Raw genomic sequence first — 18,421 nt, forward strand, 5'->3', positions numbered from 1 at the left:
AAGGGGGGAGGGTGGAAGGGAGGGGGAGGAGGGGAGGAAGGGGGGAGGGTGGGAGGGGAGGAAGGGGGGAGGGTGGAAGGGAGGGGAGGAAGGGGGGAGGGTGGAAGGGAGGGGAGGAGGGGAGGAAGGGTAGGGGAGGAGTGAAAGTGGAGGGAGAGGGACAGGGGAGGGAGGGGGAGGAGGAAAGGGGAGGAGGGAGAGAGGGGGAAGGGGAGGAGGGGACAGAAGAGGCAGCTGGCGGGCGGAGAACGGAGAGGAGCAGGGCGCAGGGCGGGGAAGGGAGGACGGAGAGGGGACCAGGAAGAGGGGAGGCAGAGGAGGGCGGCCCTCCGTTTTGAGGGGGCCTCCCCTGGACCCATCCAGGCCACGTGGCTCGGGGCAGGTAAGTGCCAAGGTGGGGCCTCCTCCCATCTGCACCCCTGCCGGCAAACACCAGGCCTGGGAATGCTGGGAGGGCGTGGCCAAGCAGCCAGGAGAGCGGGGGTGTTTGTGGCCAGCAGCCATGGAGGGCTGCAGCTGTGAGGGGCCAGCAAACGCAGCCTCACAGATGGCCCTGGGTTCCCCCATCCCCAATGCTCAGATTCAGGTTTGTACCCCCCGCCCCAGCTCTCCCACTGGGCCCCTGCAGAGAAAGAATCCTGGTGGCTCCAACTCCATGTTTCCAGGACTGAGCTGGCCACCCCTGCTCCCCGCTCCCAGAGACCTCAGCCCCCAGGACAGCGGATCCAGTCTTGGGCGGGTGGCCTCCCCGTTCCACCTGCTCTAGCCCTGCGGTTGGGGGGGCGGGGGGCAGCTCAGCGGGGCAGCCCCTTCGGCCTCCCCTGCCCTTTCTCCTGCCCGATGGCCCAGGGTCCTCCCTGACCCTCCCCGCCCGCCCCCCCCCCCCCAGGCCCTGCGCCCTCACCTGCAGGAAGCCCGGGAGCTCCTTCTCCATGAGCACCTTCAGCTCCCCCTTGGTCAGGCTCTGCTTGTTGCCCTCCCCACCCGCATAGCGGGCGAAGACGTTAATAATCATGCCCATGGCTGTCTCCAGTTCCGTCATGGTGCTAGACGCGGACCCACCTTCCTCCTGGGAGCTGGTGTGGCTGAGGGAACGTCCCCGGGAGGCTTCTGGGCGCTTTATAAGGCCCAGCCTCGTATTGACACGGAGGGTGGGACGGACAGGGTTGGGCCTCCAAGCAAGCCCTGCCCCTCCCGTTGTGTGTGGCTCAGCTCCCGAGAAATGCACTGGCGGAACTTCCTGTCTGAAGCCTTCCCCCAGCCCACTCCCCGGTGCACCCCCATTTCCCTGTGCTTCCATGTGTCCCGGGGTCATTCATCCCTGACTTACTGACACAAGGGCCAGGGGGCAGGTGGGGCGTGTGGGGTACTTCGTGGAGTACTTCGTGGAGCGAGTGGGTGGACCGGTCCTGTCCGGCCACATCTGGTGGGCCAGCATGAGGAAGGCCGTTTGAGGGCATGTCGGGCTGAGCGCGGTTTTGCTCCTGTAGCGCTTTGCAGAACAAGGCCTTGTGGAGGACGGACTTGCACCTCCGCCCCGTTCCTCCCCAAACCTGCGGCATCAGGGAGGCAGAGACTGCCAGCCACGGGACCGGGTGAAGGGCCACCCCCCTCCCCGCCTGCCAGGCCCCCCAGAACTCCCTGCCCACTCTTACTCTCTCCCTGCGCCTTGCTGGGCGGCCCCAGGGGTGCCCTGTGATTTCCAGACCCCAAACGCGAATCCTGTCTCTGTTTCCTGATGGCGGGTGTTGAGGACTCAGTCTGCAAGAACCACAGGGGCAGGTAGCAGGCTGTGACTGAGCCAGAACTCCCTGAGCACAGAGCCGCCCCTCCCTCGGTCCCCAGATATGGCATGGGGGCAGGGGGCGGCGGCTGTTGTTGGGGATGCCTGCAGGGCCTGGCTGCCCAGGGAACCCCTGCACAGAGCTCCGGGGTCAGGGTCGGGGGGAGATGAAGCCAGCTACACGCAGCGGGCTCAGCCCCAGCCTGGCACTGTCTGGGAGCAGCTGCCTACGACAGTCCTTTCTCCTTTGGACACAGTGGCTCTCCCAGGTCTCCTGGAAGGGATCGTTTGGGAACAGGGAAAGGTCAGCCCACTCTGCTGCACGGGGCAAGTCCCTCTTAGGATGAGACTGCAGGTCCCCAGCAGGTGGGCGGAGCCTCCCCGAGGGCATCCCGCACCAGGGACCTCTCCAGCACCAGGAAAGGGTGTCAGAGGCCCATTGTGACACTTGGTGAAAAGGAAGGAAGAGTGTTAAGGGTTGTCACAACAGGGCTCATGACTGTCACAACAGGGGGGGACACTGGCTTAGCTCCCAACACAGCAGAGCCGGCCTGGATGGCCCAGGAGCAGTTAGTGGGGCTCAGAGGGTGGGAGGTTACTAGGAGGAGGTCGACAGGGTTGGGGGATTCCGGGGGCTGGCAGGCCCAGGGCTCACCCGTCAGAGTGGGGGGTGAGGAACTTGGGCAGGCATCAAGGGTAGGGAGGCGGCTTCCTGACTCCTGCTACAGCAGGCGGAGCACAGACGCGCTGAGGGACGAAGGACGAGGCAGGATCAGAGCCCGCGCAGAGCAGCCTGCTGAAGGGGAGAGTCCGTCAGACCTCCTGAGTGAAGACCTGGCTGGGGGCCGGGAGGGGCTGGCCTGTGTTCTCTAGGAGAGGGCCTCCTTGGAGCCGTGGGGGCGGGGGGGGGGGCAGGACAGCACCTTCAGGGCTCTGATCCCCGCTGGTCCTCTCAAACTTGAGTCACCCTCCTTGCTAAAAGAGGATGCTCCCCCCACCCCCCATAAAATTTAGTCAAGCGTGTGGCTTTTGCCTAACATCTTTTTGAACTTGTTGCAAAAGTCAAAGCAAGGCCACTCAAAGACCTCTCCTGGTGGAGATCTTTGTAGGGATTAAAAAAAAAGTGGGGGCACCTGGGTGGTTCAGTCGGTTCGGCTCAGGTCAGGATCCTGGGGTCTTGGGACCATCGGCCTCTCTGCTCAGCGGGGAGTCTGCTTCTCTCTCTCAAATAAATAAATAAAATCTAGGGGCGCCTGGGTGGCTCAGTAGGTTAAGCATCTGCCTTCGGCTCAGGTCATGATTCCAGGGTCCTGGGATCGAGCCCCATGTCGGGCTCCCTGCTCTGCGGGAAGCCTGCTTCTCCCTCTGCCATTCCCCCTGCTTGTGCGCTCTCTTGTTATCCCTCTCTCATATAAATAAAATCTTTCAAAATCAATAAAATCTTTAAAAAAAAGTGGTTAGATCACTGGTCGAGTGGACACAGGTAGAAGAGAATGCCTGGTTATAAAGGTCACTACGACCTCGAGGTAGGAAACATGGGGGTAGGCAACTAATTTCCCAGACCAGTTCTTAACTCTTAAAACATTTAACAGAAACCCGCTGTTACAAAGAAAAACTACCTACAGCCACTGACAAGTCCTTGAAACAGGCAGAGTGACATTCCTCTGGGAGCTCAGCTGCTTCGATGTTACTGCTCTGCTAGGGCAAAAGGCAATCGTAGCGGAGCCCCGGGGTCCTGGGAGTCTACTGTAACGTATGAAAATTCCTTTGGAAACTTCCTTTAACTCTGCCCCCCAAGCTACATGTCGGCGGTCATCCCCCAAGTGGATGACCCACAATATACATCTGAAGGGTCTCATGACTCATGTTTTATTAGACAGTAATAAATGACCTTTTCCCAACAATAGCTAGCCCCCTCAAGGTTCTGGAAACCTCGCTTCCAAAATTCCTTAGAGACTTATGCTCTCCCTAACCCCTTCCCAACTTGAAAGTGAGTAACGGGCCATTCCTCACGACCCTGGTGCGGCTCTTTCTGCCGGTGGGTCCTCTCCTCCTGCTTTAATAAAACCGTTTTGCACCGAACATGTGTCAAGAATTCTTTATTGGCTGTCAGCTTCAAACCCTAACATTTCCTACATCAAAATCGCAGGCCCAAATTGGTATCACTTAGACCGAGTCCCCAAAGTGGGCCTTCATCCCTAACCTAGCTACAGTTCCAACCCCCCCCCCCCCCGAAATGCAGTCCTAACCCGTCAGTCAGGAATGATCCAATCGGCCCAGGGAAGGAACAGGCCCCAGCCCGCCCCGCGGAGGAAGCAGGGCTAACCTGCGTAAGACCCCTGCCCCTCCTCCTGCCAAGGTCTAGTGTGCTCGCCTCGAAGATCCTTTTCTTGTGCTAACAACATCTTGCCACACTCTTTCCTAGAAAAACCTTCCATTTTGTACAACTCCTGGGAGCTCCCCTCTGCTTGCTACCTGGGGGGCTGTCCGGTTCCCGAATCGCTTAACAAAGCTAATTAGGGCTTCAAATGTACTGGGTTGGGTTTTGATTTTTAACACTGCATTTATCTGGAAAGCTAGTTTCTTCCCAAAAGGAGATTGTGAGTTGCGTCATGCAGAAAGCCCTTCCTGTCCCTGACCAGGTCGGGGTGATTTTTTTCTTCCCACCCTCCAGGCCCGGGTGCCCCAAGATCACTGGTGCCAGGGCCTCCTTTACAGCATGGGGATTTGGGGGCGGGGGCCGGGTAACAGGAATATCAGCAAGGAAGCAGACCCTCCGCGGGGCCGGCCCCCAGCTTGCTGGGAAGGGACGAGAATGGCTCTTCTGAGCAGGCTGAGCTGGGACAGAAAAGTGCTCCTGCGTCAGAACACATGCCCCCCCCATTCCCACTTTGCACTCCCCCATAATCTGCTCCCCCCTAATCGGCTGACAGTGCGGGTGGGGTACCGGACCGCCGGCCGCCACCCACAGCCCACACCCACAGCCTGGGCCCTCCCACGCCCAGCACCAGAGGCACGAAGAAGAAATGGAATTACGACCTTCCTACACGCCACGCAGGGCAAAGAGGAACCACTGAAAGACCAAGGGGCCCAGGGAACCATCACCCCTGGGGGCCCTGCCCAGGAGACAAAAAGGCCGCCTGGCTGAGCCCAGGATGTGGCCCCACTTCGGAGGGGGATGGGCGGTCAGGAAATGTCTCCGTGGGTCATGGGTCCGGGAGCTTTCCGGAAAGGCCTGTGTGGGGTGGGGCAGGCAAGGCGTGGCCTGCGGGTGGGAACAGTTCCTAGACTCTGGAGTCTGGGTCGCTCTGAGAAGGACGTCTGTGCTCAGCAAACACGACCGAAGGCCCCGGGTCAGCGCAGACCCGCCAGGCACAGGCCCCAAACCATGTTGGTGCAGTGAGTTCTTCCGAGTGCCCCGGGGCGCCTGCCCCCCCCCCCCCCCCCCCCCCCCCCGCTGCGGGAGGCAGACCCTGACCTCTGGAGTGCCTGGCCAGACTGGGGCCCCTGGCGGGAGGCGGGAGAGCACACAGGCAAGGAGGCCCCGGGGCAGGGAGCAGGGAGCAGGGAGGAGGAAGGGAAGGGGAGCGCTGGCCTCACTGGGGGCCTGTCTATAGCCCTTAGGGCGCAGCAGAGCTCCTGAGGGACTTTAAAACGCTGGCTGTCAGGGCCCCACACCCCCAGAGCTGCCCTTTCATCAGGCTGTGCTGGCCCAAAGCTTCCCAGCTGACGAGGGTTCTCAGCTGCAAAGAGACGTGGTCGGGTTTACCATTTAGACTAACTCAGCAGCTGGTAGGAGATTCAGATGAGGAGGGTGAGGCTGGAGGCAGGGAGGCCAGGGAGGAGGCTGCAGAGTAAGGAGCCCTCCAGGTACACCAGCTCCGGGGTCCTGCAGCCCAAAGCACATCTGGGGACTGGCAGAGGCCTCAACAGGGTGCAGAAATGAGAAGGAAGTGGGGGGGGGCTCACCATCTGATCCAAGCTTTGCAGAAGGGGAAACTGAGGCTCAGGGTGAAGACATGGGTGAGCAAGCCCAGGCTCCTCTGCACTCTCACTGTACGAACAGCTCTGGGATCAAACCAATTTTATCCTCGGGAACGTATCAGACAAATATTTGCTGAGGGAGGAGGTTGAGGGAGCTGAGGAAATGAGCGTCTCAGGAACAAGCAGTGTCAGGGGTCCTGACACGGTGGGGGGCAGCCGTGGGGGCGGGGCCCGGTCTCAAGCCTCGTTTCGTGGCTCCTGGGGGAGGCGGCGGTCAGCCCTGGGCCCTGGGGCAGCCGCCTGCAAACCCCTTCCTCCAGTCCAGGAAGCCAAACTCCATCTGCCACCCCTGCTTGCCTTCTTCTGAAGCCTGGAAGTGACTCCTGGGGCAGCAGCGGCTGGCTGCCACCATGCGGATGAGGCCGTAATGGATTCTTGGTGCTTGTAACCCAGAGCACTCCCAGCTGGTTGTGTTCGTTTCCCCGGGCCACTGTAACCCACGGCCACAAGCAACAGAAACGGCTGCTGTCGCAGATCTGCGAGTCCAAAATCAAGGTGTGAGCAGGGCTGCCCCTTCTTGGGGCCTCAGAGGGGGACTGTTCCTGCTGCCCACCCACCTCCTGCAGACGGCCCGAAATCCTTGGTGTTTCCGGGCACGCAGCTGCTTGACTCCAGCTCCTGCCTGTGTGAAGCGCCGCCAGATGGCCTTGATGGAGAAAAAAAGCCCACCCTCCTTGCCGTCTCCGAGGTCCTGGAGCCCTGCAGCCTCCAACCAGGGCGTGGGGGCCTCCCCTCTGGCCTCCTCCAGAGCCACACCTTAGGAAACTTGACTGTTTCCTCCGGCAAGTCAAGACTTGGAGGTGATGGGTAAGGGAAAACCTGTGACAGTCTGCTCAGAATCAAAGTCCAGGCAGGCTGGAGCAGAGGGGACTCGGGACACGTCTCCATGTGTTCAAACCCAGACCTGGCTCTTTTTTTTTTTTAAGATTTTATTTGACAGAGACACAGGGAGAGAGGGAACACAAGCAGGGGGGAGCGGGAGAGGGAGAAGCAGGCTTCCCGCCGAGCAGAGAGCCCAACGCGGGGCTCGATCCCAGGACCCTGGGACCATGACCTGAGCTGAAGGCAGACGCCCAACGACTGGGCCACCCAGGCGCCCCGACCTGGCTGACTCTTAATGTGTTAATGTCCTTCAAATAGCTCTCCCGGGATCCTCCTGAAGCTCGCATACATTCTGCCCCATCGTCTGTTGTGAGCAGAAGCACCGGGGGTCCTGGGAAGTGTGCGAGGGGGCGGCAGGAACCTGGCTCCTGCCTGTGGGTGTAGGGCCGCCTGGGGCAGAGGACTTGCCTCGGGCGGGGCACCTGGGGCACCCTCCCAGGCCGCTGAGCCACTTAGTGACTCTGGTGAGTCCCTTCTCCTCTTAGAACTACTTTCCTCACCTGTAAAATGAGGGGTTCAGATTAGACCTGGAGCTCCTGAATCCCACGTTCTCAGCCAAGGTGCCCATCATCCTTGGGGTGCCGTGTGTACTAGAACCACCAGGATTTAAAGAGTATTTCTTTTTTCTTTTTTTTTTAAAGATTTTATTTATTTGACAGAGACAAAGCGAGAGAAGGATCACAAGCAGGGAGAGGGAGAAGCAGGCCTCCTCCTGAGCAGGGAGCCCGATCCCAGGACCCAGGGATCATGACCTGAGCCAAAGGCAGAAGCTTAACAACTGAGCCACCCAGGCGCCCCTTAAGAAGTATTTCCATTGAGATGGAGAAACTCGCAGAAATTTTCAAGCTAGAGCAGGAGCCTGTGAACACCTATGGTTTCCATCTCTCAGGCTCATTTGGCTGGGTCCTGGCAGCCCCGCCAGCCTGCCGTGGGGTTGGGCTTCCTGACCCGTGGGAGTCACCCCCCGACCCAGCTGGGTTCTGGGTGAGCACAGGGGAGTGCTGGTTTGAGAACACAGAGGAAAAGGAGCTGAGAGGTGGAGGAGAGGCCGTGAACTCCCTGAAGTCCGCAAGCCCCGCATTTCCAGGCCGCCTGTCCCCCACCCTGCACTTCCTAGCCCCGCAGAGCTGAGTGTCAAGTTCTGGGCCATGTCCTCTGGCATGGGGTGGGGGAGCCGAGGCCCAGGTCAGACTGGGCTGGTTTGAGGGAAGGACCACAGGCAAGAATGGGGAGCAAAGAAATTGGTTAAGTATGTGGGTAAATATAAATAAAAATGGATTATTAAACAGAACAATACTTATTTCTAACGTGTCAGGGTTTTTTTTTTTTTTTTTTAGATTTTATTTATTTATTTGACAGAGAGAGAGAGACAGCAAGAGAGGGAACACAAGCAGGGGGAGAGGGAGAGGGAGAAGCAGGCTTCCCACAGAGCAGGGAGCCCGATGTGGGACTCGATCCCAGGACTCCGGGATCATGACCTGAGCCGAAGGCAGTCGCTCAACCAACTGAGCCACCCAGGTGCCCAAGATATTATTTATTTGACCGAGAGACACAGCGAGAGAGGGAACACAAGCAGGGGGAGTGGGAGAGGGAGAAGCAGGCTTCCTGCGGAGCGGGGAGCCCGATGCGGGGCTCGATGGGGGGCTCGATCCCAGGACCCTGGGACCATGACCTGAGCTGAAGGCGGACGCTTAACGACTGAGCCACCCAGGTGGCCCAAGTATATGAGTTTTGAACCAGTAACGCAAGGGGCGGGGCAGGGGGAGAGTAAATTTAAAAACTCTTACTCCATAATAAGGCAAGAAAGGAAATGGGAAAGGTGGAAGAGGTCAAAAGAAGATCGTAAAAATAAGTCTCAATACACTAGCAATTACAACAAACAAATGAGGGTGCGATTCTCAAGTCAAAAGACGAAGACTGTTGACCTGGATAAAAAAAAATCCACACCAGGGGCGCCTGGGTGGCTCAGTTGGTTAAGCGTCTGCCTTCGGCTCAGGTCATGATCCCGGGGTCCTGGGATGGAGCCCCACATCGGGCTCCTGGCTCAGCGGGAAGCCTGCTTCTCCCTCTGCCTCTGCCTCTCTCCCTGCTCATGCTATCTCTGTGTCTCAAATGAATAAATAAAATCTTAAAAAAAAATCCAAACCAAACAAAATCAAAGTGCATGTGGTTTACAAAGAACATACTTAAAAAAATGTAAGGACACAGAAAGACTGAAAATAAAACGGTCAATAATCCCAAGGCGAACAGTAGCCCAAGGCAAGCTGGGTCGACAGCAGCAAACAGAAACGGTTACTGACAGAGCCTGGCTCTACAGTGATAAAAGCGTCAACAGGGAGAGCAGACGTTGCTAAACCGTAGGCACTTCGTCACAGAGCATCAAAGCGCCCAAAGCACTGACAGACCCAGGAAACCCTGACAGTCCGCCAGCAGAGGGCGCTCTACAGGGCTCGCCCCCGCTGACTTGTCTAAGAAGACTGCTCCGCGGGGCAGGGATGTTTTAAGGGAGCACATTAAAGGAACTCCTCACCCGTCCCTCTCGGAGTCGCGGCGGTGGGTACGTGCTGCCAACCGTGCATCTCAGCCTGTGGGGCTACGGAGTGTGGGTGAGCATGTGGGACTCGCAGGATACCGAGTAAGTGACCAGACCGGACACCCCGACCCCAGTTCAGGACACCTTTGACTGCCCACGAATTGCATCGTGGGTGTCGCCGGATGACCATGGGGAAGAAGACCAAGGATGGATTTCATCTGTTCAGTACCTTTTCCCGGCTGGGGAGAGTTCTCAGGGTCTGTCTGGAACCCAGCGACCCTCTGCTGTCTAAGCAGACTCAGTCTCAATACAGGACCCTCGTGGAAGTCCCCGGGAGGCCGGAGCTCCCCTTAAGTTCCCAGAGCCTAGGGAAAGGTCTGATGCACCTGCCTTCACAGCTCTGCCTCGAGCGCTGAAACTAAGGGCTGAGTGGTTACTTGACGTGAACTGAAGACAACTGGAATGTCAAGCCCCAAGGAAGCTTGAAGACAGGAGTGCAAAACCATCATCATCTGGTGGCCCAGGCACAGTCACTTGGCCAGAGTCATGGAGCCAGTTCCTTCTCCCAGGCGAGTTCCTGGGGGCATTGCAGCTACGAGTCCTCAACCGGAACAATGAGGACGATAAAATGACCTCTCAAATTTGGGAAAATTAGATAATGATGTGAAGGGCCAAACCCCAAAGAGATTCTTCTTACACAGACTTTTGTTTTCTCCTTCCACACGTCCAGCGCGCTGCCCCTGGACGGGAGCTGTAGGAACCTGGCCGGGGGCTCACAGCAAAAACGGGACCCAGGCACACTGTTTGCACTTTTGGTCCCTTGAGTGATTTTAGGATTGGACCTGTTCCATCCCATTCGCATCCTAGAGACTGACTATTCCTCATGAGTTCGATGCAAGCAAAGGTAATGATACCAACCACTACTGGTGAGAAAAGGAAGTGGATTTTAAAATGGAAATAAAAGCACATTTGCCTTAATAGAGCCATCACACTCAAAGACGGGGACTCCCCAAGAACCCCCCCTTCCCACCCCTGCCCCTCTCCATCTGACACTGCTGCGGTCACCCACAGTCTGGCCTGAGGGGGGAGCCAGAACAGGGGCCCCGGGGGCTGGGCTCCTGGGAGGCGTCGTGCAGTCCTCCGCCCTGGCCACCCCGGCCCAGCCCGACTGCACTCACAGCGCTCCCGGCATCATTTGTTGGCGAAGCCACGGCACAACCTACAGGCGCCCTTCTAACGGGATTACAGACTCGGAGGCTGGTGGGACAGGGCATGGGCTGCCACAATTCCCACAGCGACAAACATCACGAGCAGCCAGAGGACGCGGAGGCAGGGAGGTGGGCCAGGTTCCCAGTTCCCTTCCGTACAATCCCAGTGGCGGGGTCTCTAACCTCACTCACAGCCCCGCCTCGTCCATCCTGCACAGACACACGCAGGTTTCCTGAACCACACAGTGTTGTCAGTCTGCTCAGACCTTTCCATGGCTCCTCATCACTCCGCTTCTCGAATGTTTCCAGCGAACCCCCCTTAACCTACTCGAAACGTGGTACCTTGACCGGCAGCACAGGCATCACAGGGGAGCTTGTTAGAAATCAGTGTCAGGTCCGTAACTATAGGATCAGACCCTGCATTTTGATAAGATCCCAGTTCAGATGCACTTTAAGTTTGAACAGCGCTGCTTTAGGGGCTCGGTACAGAGCCAGCAGCAGCCCAGACTGTGACTTTTTTTAGCAAGTGGTAGGTCATTTTAAAAAATTAAAAAAATATCTTTCTTGTCACACATTCAGAAACGCTGACGACTCAGAATATTACAATAGATGGCCTGGTATAAAGTACTCGACAGCAAATCCAGGTGCAGCCCGGAGCACAAATACCCCAGGTGCAGAAGCAAGTACACACAGGATCAAGTTTAAACTCTTCCAGGTCATTTGCGGACCTCTACAACCATGCCTCCTACCTCCCTGTTCCCTGCAAACACCCACAAACCCTATCATGTCACATTTTGACCTACTGACAGACTCCCAGGGTTAGTTCCAGGATGCCCATTCCCTGCGCCTGGGATGCTGTTCAGGTGGCTGAGCTCACGCTTCTGGGCCCAGACCAAGAGTCACTCGGTCTAATCTCATACTCCCCAATGCTCAGTGGACTCCCTCTCTAGTGCTCCCACCACAATAAAAACACAGGATACCTACATCTCCCTGACTGCCTGCAGCACGCCTGGAACCACAAACCACATCACTACTAGGGCCACCTTTCACTTTCAAAACTGCCCCCATTTGACAAATGACATGGCTAGCCTCAACAGGTGCTCAGACCATGAGCCTTGCGACCAAGGCTGGATCCTTACACATCCGCATAGCCCCTTAGCAACACCTTCAGAACGCAGTCCACATACCAGCCTGTGCCTGCAGGGGCCACTCTGGCCCAAGCACCCCCGGCTGCTTGGGCGCTGCCTCCGCACCCTCATCCTCACTCCGGCCCCAACTTCAGTTCTTCACCGAGTGAGTCTCCTCATACCTGGTCAGACTCTGCCACTCCTCTGCTTAAACCTTCAAACCGCTTCCGTGTCTCTTGCAGAGTGACTGCTCCTTCTGACCTCACCATCTACCATTTTCTCCCAAACCACTTGGGTCTCTTGCTGCTCCTCAGCCCTTTGCCCTGCCTGTTCCACCTTGTTCCACCTACCTACGATATAGAACACCCTTTCCCTACACATCCTTGTGTGTATTCCACACGTCTTTGCTCAAATGTCACTTATCAGGTATGTCACCTGACCACCCTATATAAAACAGCAACCCTTCCCTACCCAATACCCCGTTTTCTTTTTTCTACAGAGCTTACCACTACCTGATAGAATTTTTTTCCTGCCTTAGCACAATGAGGCACTCTTCTAAGCTTACAGATGTCAGATCCAAGTGTATAAGCACCTTGTTCACTGATGCACCCCCAGCACCCAACTTACCTAGCAAACCAAAGACCATCACTGGGGGCGCTGTACTGTGATTATACGTTTACAGAGCGGTTTTTTCTTTTTTTTCTTTTTTAAGATTTTATTTATTTATTTGAGAGAGAGAATGAGAGCCAGAGAGCACGAGAGGGAAGAGGGTCAGAGGGAGAAGCAGACTCCCTGCTGAGCAGGGAGCCCGATGTGGGACTCGATCCCGGGACTCCAGGATCATGACCTGAGCCGAAGGCAGTCGCTTAACCAACTGAGCCACCCAGGCGCCCGTGGTTTTTTTCTTTTAAAGATTTTATTTATTTATTTGACAGAGAAAGACACAGCAAGAGAGGGAACACAAGCAGGGGGAGTGGGAGAGGGAGAAGCAGGCTTCCCGCCGAGCACGGAGCCCGATGCGGGGCTGGATCCCAGGACCCCAGGATCATGACCTGAGCTGAAGGCACACGCTTCACGACTGAGCCCCCGAGGCGCCCCGTTTACAGAGCCGTCTTAACTTACTAGATCATCTCTCCTGGAAATTCCTAGCGTCCAGCAGACTCTGGAGGGTCCCACGGTCACAGTGAATGTTAAGTGACTGAATGAACTGCCCTGAAGGCAGAGGCCAGACGACATGCTTTCCTGAGGCTCTTTCCTGCTCTGCCTTCTCCTCTCTCCTGTTACAGTCCCTACAGATCGAACCTTCCTTTGGCCTACAGGCTTTGGAGCACATTCCCGAATGAGAAGCACTGGACATTCATTTGACAATAACGACAATCAAAGAGAAACTTTCATTCTGAAAAGAATTTATCTATCTCACCTTTTCCTGGCCAAATCAATGGCTTTGCTTATTTGCACAAAGGTTCTAAAAACTGTCTTTCAGCATTTGTTTTTCCAGGCAAGCGAGCTTTATCAAAGGGAGCTAGAGCTAGAGCTCTGCTCTCAACCTCTGTGAGGTCTGCTCTGAGGACCTAGGGTGGATATCATCTCAGCCTGGAAGATGCTTCCTGCTATCATTTTGGGGCCTGACTCGGTCAGATCCACACTCTCCTCCCTAAACCCTCCAGGCCATGCAGTGTCACGTGCAGTTGTGGCAAAGAAGCTCCTGAAATGCATGATTACATCAAAAAGTTTACCCCAAAGTCAGCCAATACTCAGAGTACCTAGAACTCATCCCCTATTCTAGGTTACTCACCAGACAGGTTACATGATGTGCACCAGTTAACATGCCACAGAAAAATTACATTTCTGAAAAAAGACCAAAAAAAAAAAAAAAACAAAACAAAAAACAAGCAAACAAAGAAAATAAAAAGAACACAGCTCTCCTCCTCTGATCTGAGACTGCAAAATTCCAAAATGCAGCCGCCACCCCTCTCCATGCCCAACAGCCCCCCAGGGGCTTCTCAATCTGATCCAAAGCAGCGGCATCCACATCCTTGACTAGTCTGGGTTCTTGCTTCAGCAGCTGCAGCCAGGCAGTGTCTTCTGTCTTGCAGAACTCTGACCGCAAGCCTCTTTCATGCGTCCCCAAATTCCAGGAAGCATAAAAAACAAAAAACAAAAAACAAAAAAACAGCAGAGCACAAGAGTATACTTCGGAACTTTAAAAACACGATAAAGTCACAGTAACGAATATGACAACACAGCAGCTTACAATCTAGGCCCTATTCCTTTAGGTAACACTATTTGTCTAAAAGCTGTCTTCTCGCAACTCAATGCACGTAACAATCATAGTCATATCCGCATACATAATACTGAAATCCTCTCCCCAGAATGATACTGGAGATTTATTTAACATGGTGAAAATCGAGGGAACATATGGGAGAGGAAAGGAAAGACTCTTGGGTTCAGCCTCTCCGGCAAGTCCTCTACCAGCTGAACAGAACCCATCCGCAGATAAGCTGGAGTACAAGTGGGGAAATCAATCATCACAGTCTAAATTCTAAGACTCTCCCATGCTGGAGTCAAACCAACCCAACCACCCGTACAAAACGCTACCGCTTGCCGTCAGGACATGGGCAACGCTCCAATCTCATCACAGCATGCAAACGTCCCGTCCTGTACTTCCGCTTCACGCTTCTCTCACCGGCCCCCGCGTCTTTTGTTGGCGCTATGGCCTCGGCTCTCACCCGAGGGGGGAGGCCGTGCGCCCTCTGCAAATACGTTACCAGCGTGGTCTCTACCCTTCACAACACCTCACCCAAGTACTCGCTTCTAATTCCCAATGTAAGAGCGCCACCCTGTGTCTGATCAGCCCTTCTCCCACCGCCCGGCGGGGCACTCCGAGGCAGGGCGACACAGACCCCCGTCCAGCGCGCCGCCCCCCGACAGCCCCCGCCGCCCGGCACGTACCCGCCCCCGCGTCCTTCAGGAGCACCCGCAGCTCTCTATCTGCCGGTGGAGCTCCACGATCCTCCGGCCCATCAGCGCGGCCTCGGCGGCCTTCCTCTCCGCCTTCTCGCACAGCTTCAGCACCCGCTCCTCCGCCTCGCCGCCCGCGCGGCGGCCGGGACCCAGGACGCCCTCGGCTGAGGCGTCCACCTCGCTCTGAAGCTCGTCCAGCAGGCTCGCGACCTCCAGCAGCTTCCGGCGGGCCCGCAGGTGCGCGCGCACGTGCTCGCGCTCGAGGGCGGCGACGTCCCGGCGGGCGGTGGCGCGCGTGGGGTGCAGGGGGCGGCCGCAAGGCTGCTCGGGCCCTCGCCGCTCGTCCGCGTCCGCGGGCCGCATCGCGCCGCCCCCGCCCCTGCGGCCCGGTCACCGCCGCCGAGAGGCCGGCCGGCTGACAGCGAGCTCGCCGTGATGAGCAACAGGTTCTGCCAGCTCTTCGCAGCAGAGACGGCGTCCAAAATGGGGCCCCAGCCGTCTGCCAGAGCTGTGCTCCCGTGCGGCCCTTTTACGACACGCCGGAGCTCCTTTGCGGCCGCGCAGCCCAGGCGCCGCGGCCGGCCGCCGTCTGTACGTGCGGGGCTCCTGGAGGCTGGATGTCGTCCTCCCTGCGCCCGGTTGCTGCGCGTCCTGCTCCCGGGATGGCGCTTACTGCCGAGTGCTCTAGCTTCTTAACGTTCTGAGTCCTAAGTAACCGGCTCGGGTTGGCACTGCTGGAATCCTTCAGTGCAGCGAGACTCGAGGTGGCGAGCTCGGCGTCGGAGTTTCGGGGCGCGCCATGGAGGCTGCCCCAACCACCGCTCGCTCTGGACTCCCGGGCGGTGGCTCTCCCCAGCCCTGCCCGGAGCGGCGGTGTGCCCCTGCGGATGCTAACCGCCCTGTTCTCCTTGCCGCCCCGCCCAGCGTCCGCCCCGACTTCTTCCTTCTGCCTTTTGCGTTTTGGTTCCGAGTCTGCGCCTCGCTGTACCGGACGGTGGTGGAGGTCTGGGCCCGCATTGGTGCCTCAGACCCGCCTGGCGCCAGGTGTGCCCTTGGGCAATAATTATAGAGGAATTCATTCTCCATCCGGCCATGTAAGCCCTTCCTTAGACAACAGGCTCTGCAGGCAGGTTCTTGGTTGTTTCCCCACAGTCCTCACCTGCCCTGGCACACAGCAAGAGCTCAATAAATGTTGCTTTAACATTATTTCCCAACATTTTTTTAACTACTTTTTTTTAATTGAAATAGTTGACAATGTTATATTAGTTTCAGGTGTACAACTAGTGATTTATCGACTCCGTACATTATGCTGTGCTTACTACAAGTGTAGCTACTGTCAACATATTTTTATTTTATTTTTTAAAAAAATATTTAAGAGAGAGAATGAGATAGAGCATGAGAGGGGGGAGGGTCAGAGGGAGAAGCAGACTCCCTGCTCAGCAGGGAGCCCGACGCGGAACTCGATCCCGGGACTCCAGGATCATGACCTGAGCCGAAGGCAGTCGCCCAACCAACTGAGCCACCCAGGCGCCCTGTCAGCATATTTTTAAACGAGCCTACTGTATTGTCATTGTGGGATGGATGAGGTAAATTTCTAGGCTTTTTCATTCTGTGTATCTCTAGCAGGTAATATCGGGCAGACCCTACTTGTGGGTTGGCCACAAGTCAGAGCTCCTTTAGGGTACTCTCTATCGTGCAAGTGGTCCCTCCATCTTCAAAGGCAGCAACATCATGTCCAATCCTTTTTATCGTTTAATCTCTGACATCACCATCTGCTCCTTGCCAGAGAAAACTCTACTCAAGGGTTTCTTATGATTAGACTAGGTGTGAAAAATCTCCCTTTTGCAATATAATGTAACATAGTCACAGGAGTAATACCAGGGAGCAAATCTCATGGAGAGCCATATTAAAATTATGCGTAGCACAGGCTCCTAGGAATCCTAAGGGCATGATCTCACAGCAGCCAGATAGGACAAAAGTAGCAGTAATTAAGTCTAGAGAGCTAAACATAAGAATTGCCTGGCTTTTGGTACATGAGTGGAACAGAATAAAATACATAGGAACCCACTAAATTTTTGAGGCAGTCGTATTAGCAAAAATGCTGCCACCCTGGATGAAGAAAGACTGAGACTATCCAAAATGTGTAGAGGCTTCTAGACTCTCAAATTTCTACTAGCAGAAAGCAGGCTCAGTGGCCAAAACAGACATATTTTTCAATGCCATCTTCAGAAGTGGCCAAAGAATGTGATGGAAAAGGAAGAACGTGGAGAGAACACGCAAGTGTTGTGGAGAACATTGGATAAAGGCAGGGTCAGCAAACTACAGCCCCTGAACTAAGAATGTTTTTCACATATTTAAAGAGTTGTTTAAAAAAAGGAAAACAGAGGAAGAGGCGAAAGAAAAGAAATATGTGACAGAGAGACTGTATGTGGCCCACGAAGCCTAAAAAAGTTGGTTCTCCGGCCCTTTCCAGAAAAAGTGTGCCAACACCTGCCCTAGTGAACCATTTTTAGGTTGCAGGACCAAGGCCTAATCAAGGAATATTCCTTATCCTTCAAGTAGAGAGACCAGACAATATTTGCCTCACAGCACGTCTGCACTGCTGTAATTCAGTTACTGCTGCCGTCCGTCCTCCCTCACAAATGGGCGCTATCCTGTCACGTCACCCGTGTGTTGGCTCTGTGCGGGTGTTACGGACTACATGTTTGTGCTCCCCCCAAATTCATATGTTGAAACCCTAATCCCCAATTAAACGGTATGTGGATTCGGGGCCTTTGGGAGGTAATTAGGTCATGAGGGTGGAGCCCCCACAATAGGATTAGTGCCATTTGAAGAAGAGACAGAGAACTAGCTGGCTCGTTCTCTCTCCACCATGTGAGGATACAGGGGGAGGGCAGCTGTCCACAAGCCAGGAGGAGGGCTCTCCCTAGAAGCCAAATCTGCCAGTACCTTGATCTTGGATTTTCAGCCTCCAGAACTGTGAGAAAGAGTTTGTTGCTTTTAGCCACCCAGTCTATGGTATTTGTGACAGTAGTCAGAACTAAGGTAGAGGGCAAGAACTTGTCTTTTAAAAAGTTCATAGGTCTCTGGGCCATGAAAAACCATATTTAAACCTGATGTGGATCACAAGATCCCAGACTTCTAGCCAAATGCCATGACTAGAGGAAATTTGGGGGATCCTTAGATAAGGAGGAAATGTTACCTGAGTAATTGGGGACAATGGGGACAAACTGTGGTAGATTATATAAATGATCCCAGGTCTCCACCCCTTCCTGCATCCACATCCTTTGCCTTGTGTCTTGCTTTGGTCAATGAAAGGTTAGCAGATGTGACACAAGCACATGCTCGAAGCATGCTAACGCGGCTGGGCCCTCTTTACGCTCGTCTCTGCCTTGCTATGGAGAAGAGCATGCTGGCCTGTCTTACTCGTCTCAGGAGGAAGAGGAGAGAAACACTGGGCCACGCTGTCCTAGACAGGCCCAACTTAGATCAGCTGGTCCACAGACATATTAGTGAGCCAGTCTGGATCATCTTAAGTCCAGCCAAACCACAGACCCTTGAGCAATGTTTGTTGTTGTTACTGGCACTTAGGGTGGCTTATGCAGCAAAAGCTGATTGATCCACTTGTTGTGAGGCCTGTCTAGGTGAGCTTATGGACCCAGATAAATCAAGACACCAAACTCCTCCATACTTTTAACCCTACTCAGTCTCAGTTGGCGGAATCTCACCCAGATGCTAGATGATCTGGGGTTTTTTTTCTTTCTTTCTTTCTTTTTTTAAAGATTTTGTTTGTTTTTTTTGACAGAGACAGAGACAGCGAGAGCAGGAACACGAGCAGGGGGAGTGGGAGAGGGAGAAGCAGGCTTCCCGCCGAGCAGGG

At 55.4% G+C, this 18,421-nt stretch overlaps 3 protein-coding genes across 5 annotated transcripts in view; 1 reads left to right on the forward strand and 2 right to left on the reverse strand.

The window, feature by feature from the left end:
- Positions 1–1,145, reverse strand: part of S100P (S100 calcium binding protein P) — a 3,097-nt gene extending 1,952 nt beyond the window's left edge. The window contains exon 1 of the mRNA XM_025887746.2: positions 905–1,145. Coding sequence (XP_025743531.1) covers positions 905–1,042 — 138 coding nt within the window. The 5' untranslated portion in view covers positions 1,043–1,145. The remainder of the gene's footprint in view (positions 1–904) is intronic.
- LOC112836066 (MORF4 family-associated protein 1-like) overlaps positions 1–18,421 on the forward strand; it is a 34,371-nt gene that overhangs the window by 9,309 nt on the left and 6,641 nt on the right. The window contains exon 2 of one of the 3 annotated variants that reach the window (XM_073891414.1): positions 18,347–18,371. The exons of the other annotated variants lie outside the window; for them this stretch is intronic. The gene's annotated coding sequence lies outside the window, so the exon portion shown is untranslated. Of the gene's footprint in view, positions 1–18,346; positions 18,372–18,421 lie in introns of those variants that run through there. 3 annotated transcript variants of the gene reach the window in all.
- MRFAP1L2 (Morf4 family associated protein 1 like 2) lies at positions 12,967–15,448 on the reverse strand. Its single transcript, XM_025887584.2, has 2 exons — positions 14,530–15,448; positions 12,967–13,691 (listed from the first exon to the last, which is right to left on the reverse strand). Exon 1 carries the CDS (start codon positions 14,902–14,904, stop codon positions 14,545–14,547), a length of 360 nt encoding a protein of 119 aa, XP_025743369.1. The 5' UTR covers positions 14,905–15,448; the 3' UTR covers positions 12,967–13,691; positions 14,530–14,544.

Source organism: Callorhinus ursinus, unplaced genomic scaffold (genome assembly GCF_003265705.2).
Source record: "Callorhinus ursinus isolate GAN/ISIS: 27379988/994484 unplaced genomic scaffold, GSC_fseal_2.0 scaffold4, whole genome shotgun sequence".
Taxonomy (NCBI): domain Eukaryota; kingdom Metazoa; phylum Chordata; class Mammalia; order Carnivora; family Otariidae; genus Callorhinus; species Callorhinus ursinus.

Coding starts and splice junctions, on each gene's coding strand:
- MRFAP1L2 (XM_025887584.2), bottom strand. CDS start 14,904: ATGCGGCCCGCGGACGCGGACGAGCGGCGAGGGCCCGAGCAGCCTTGC.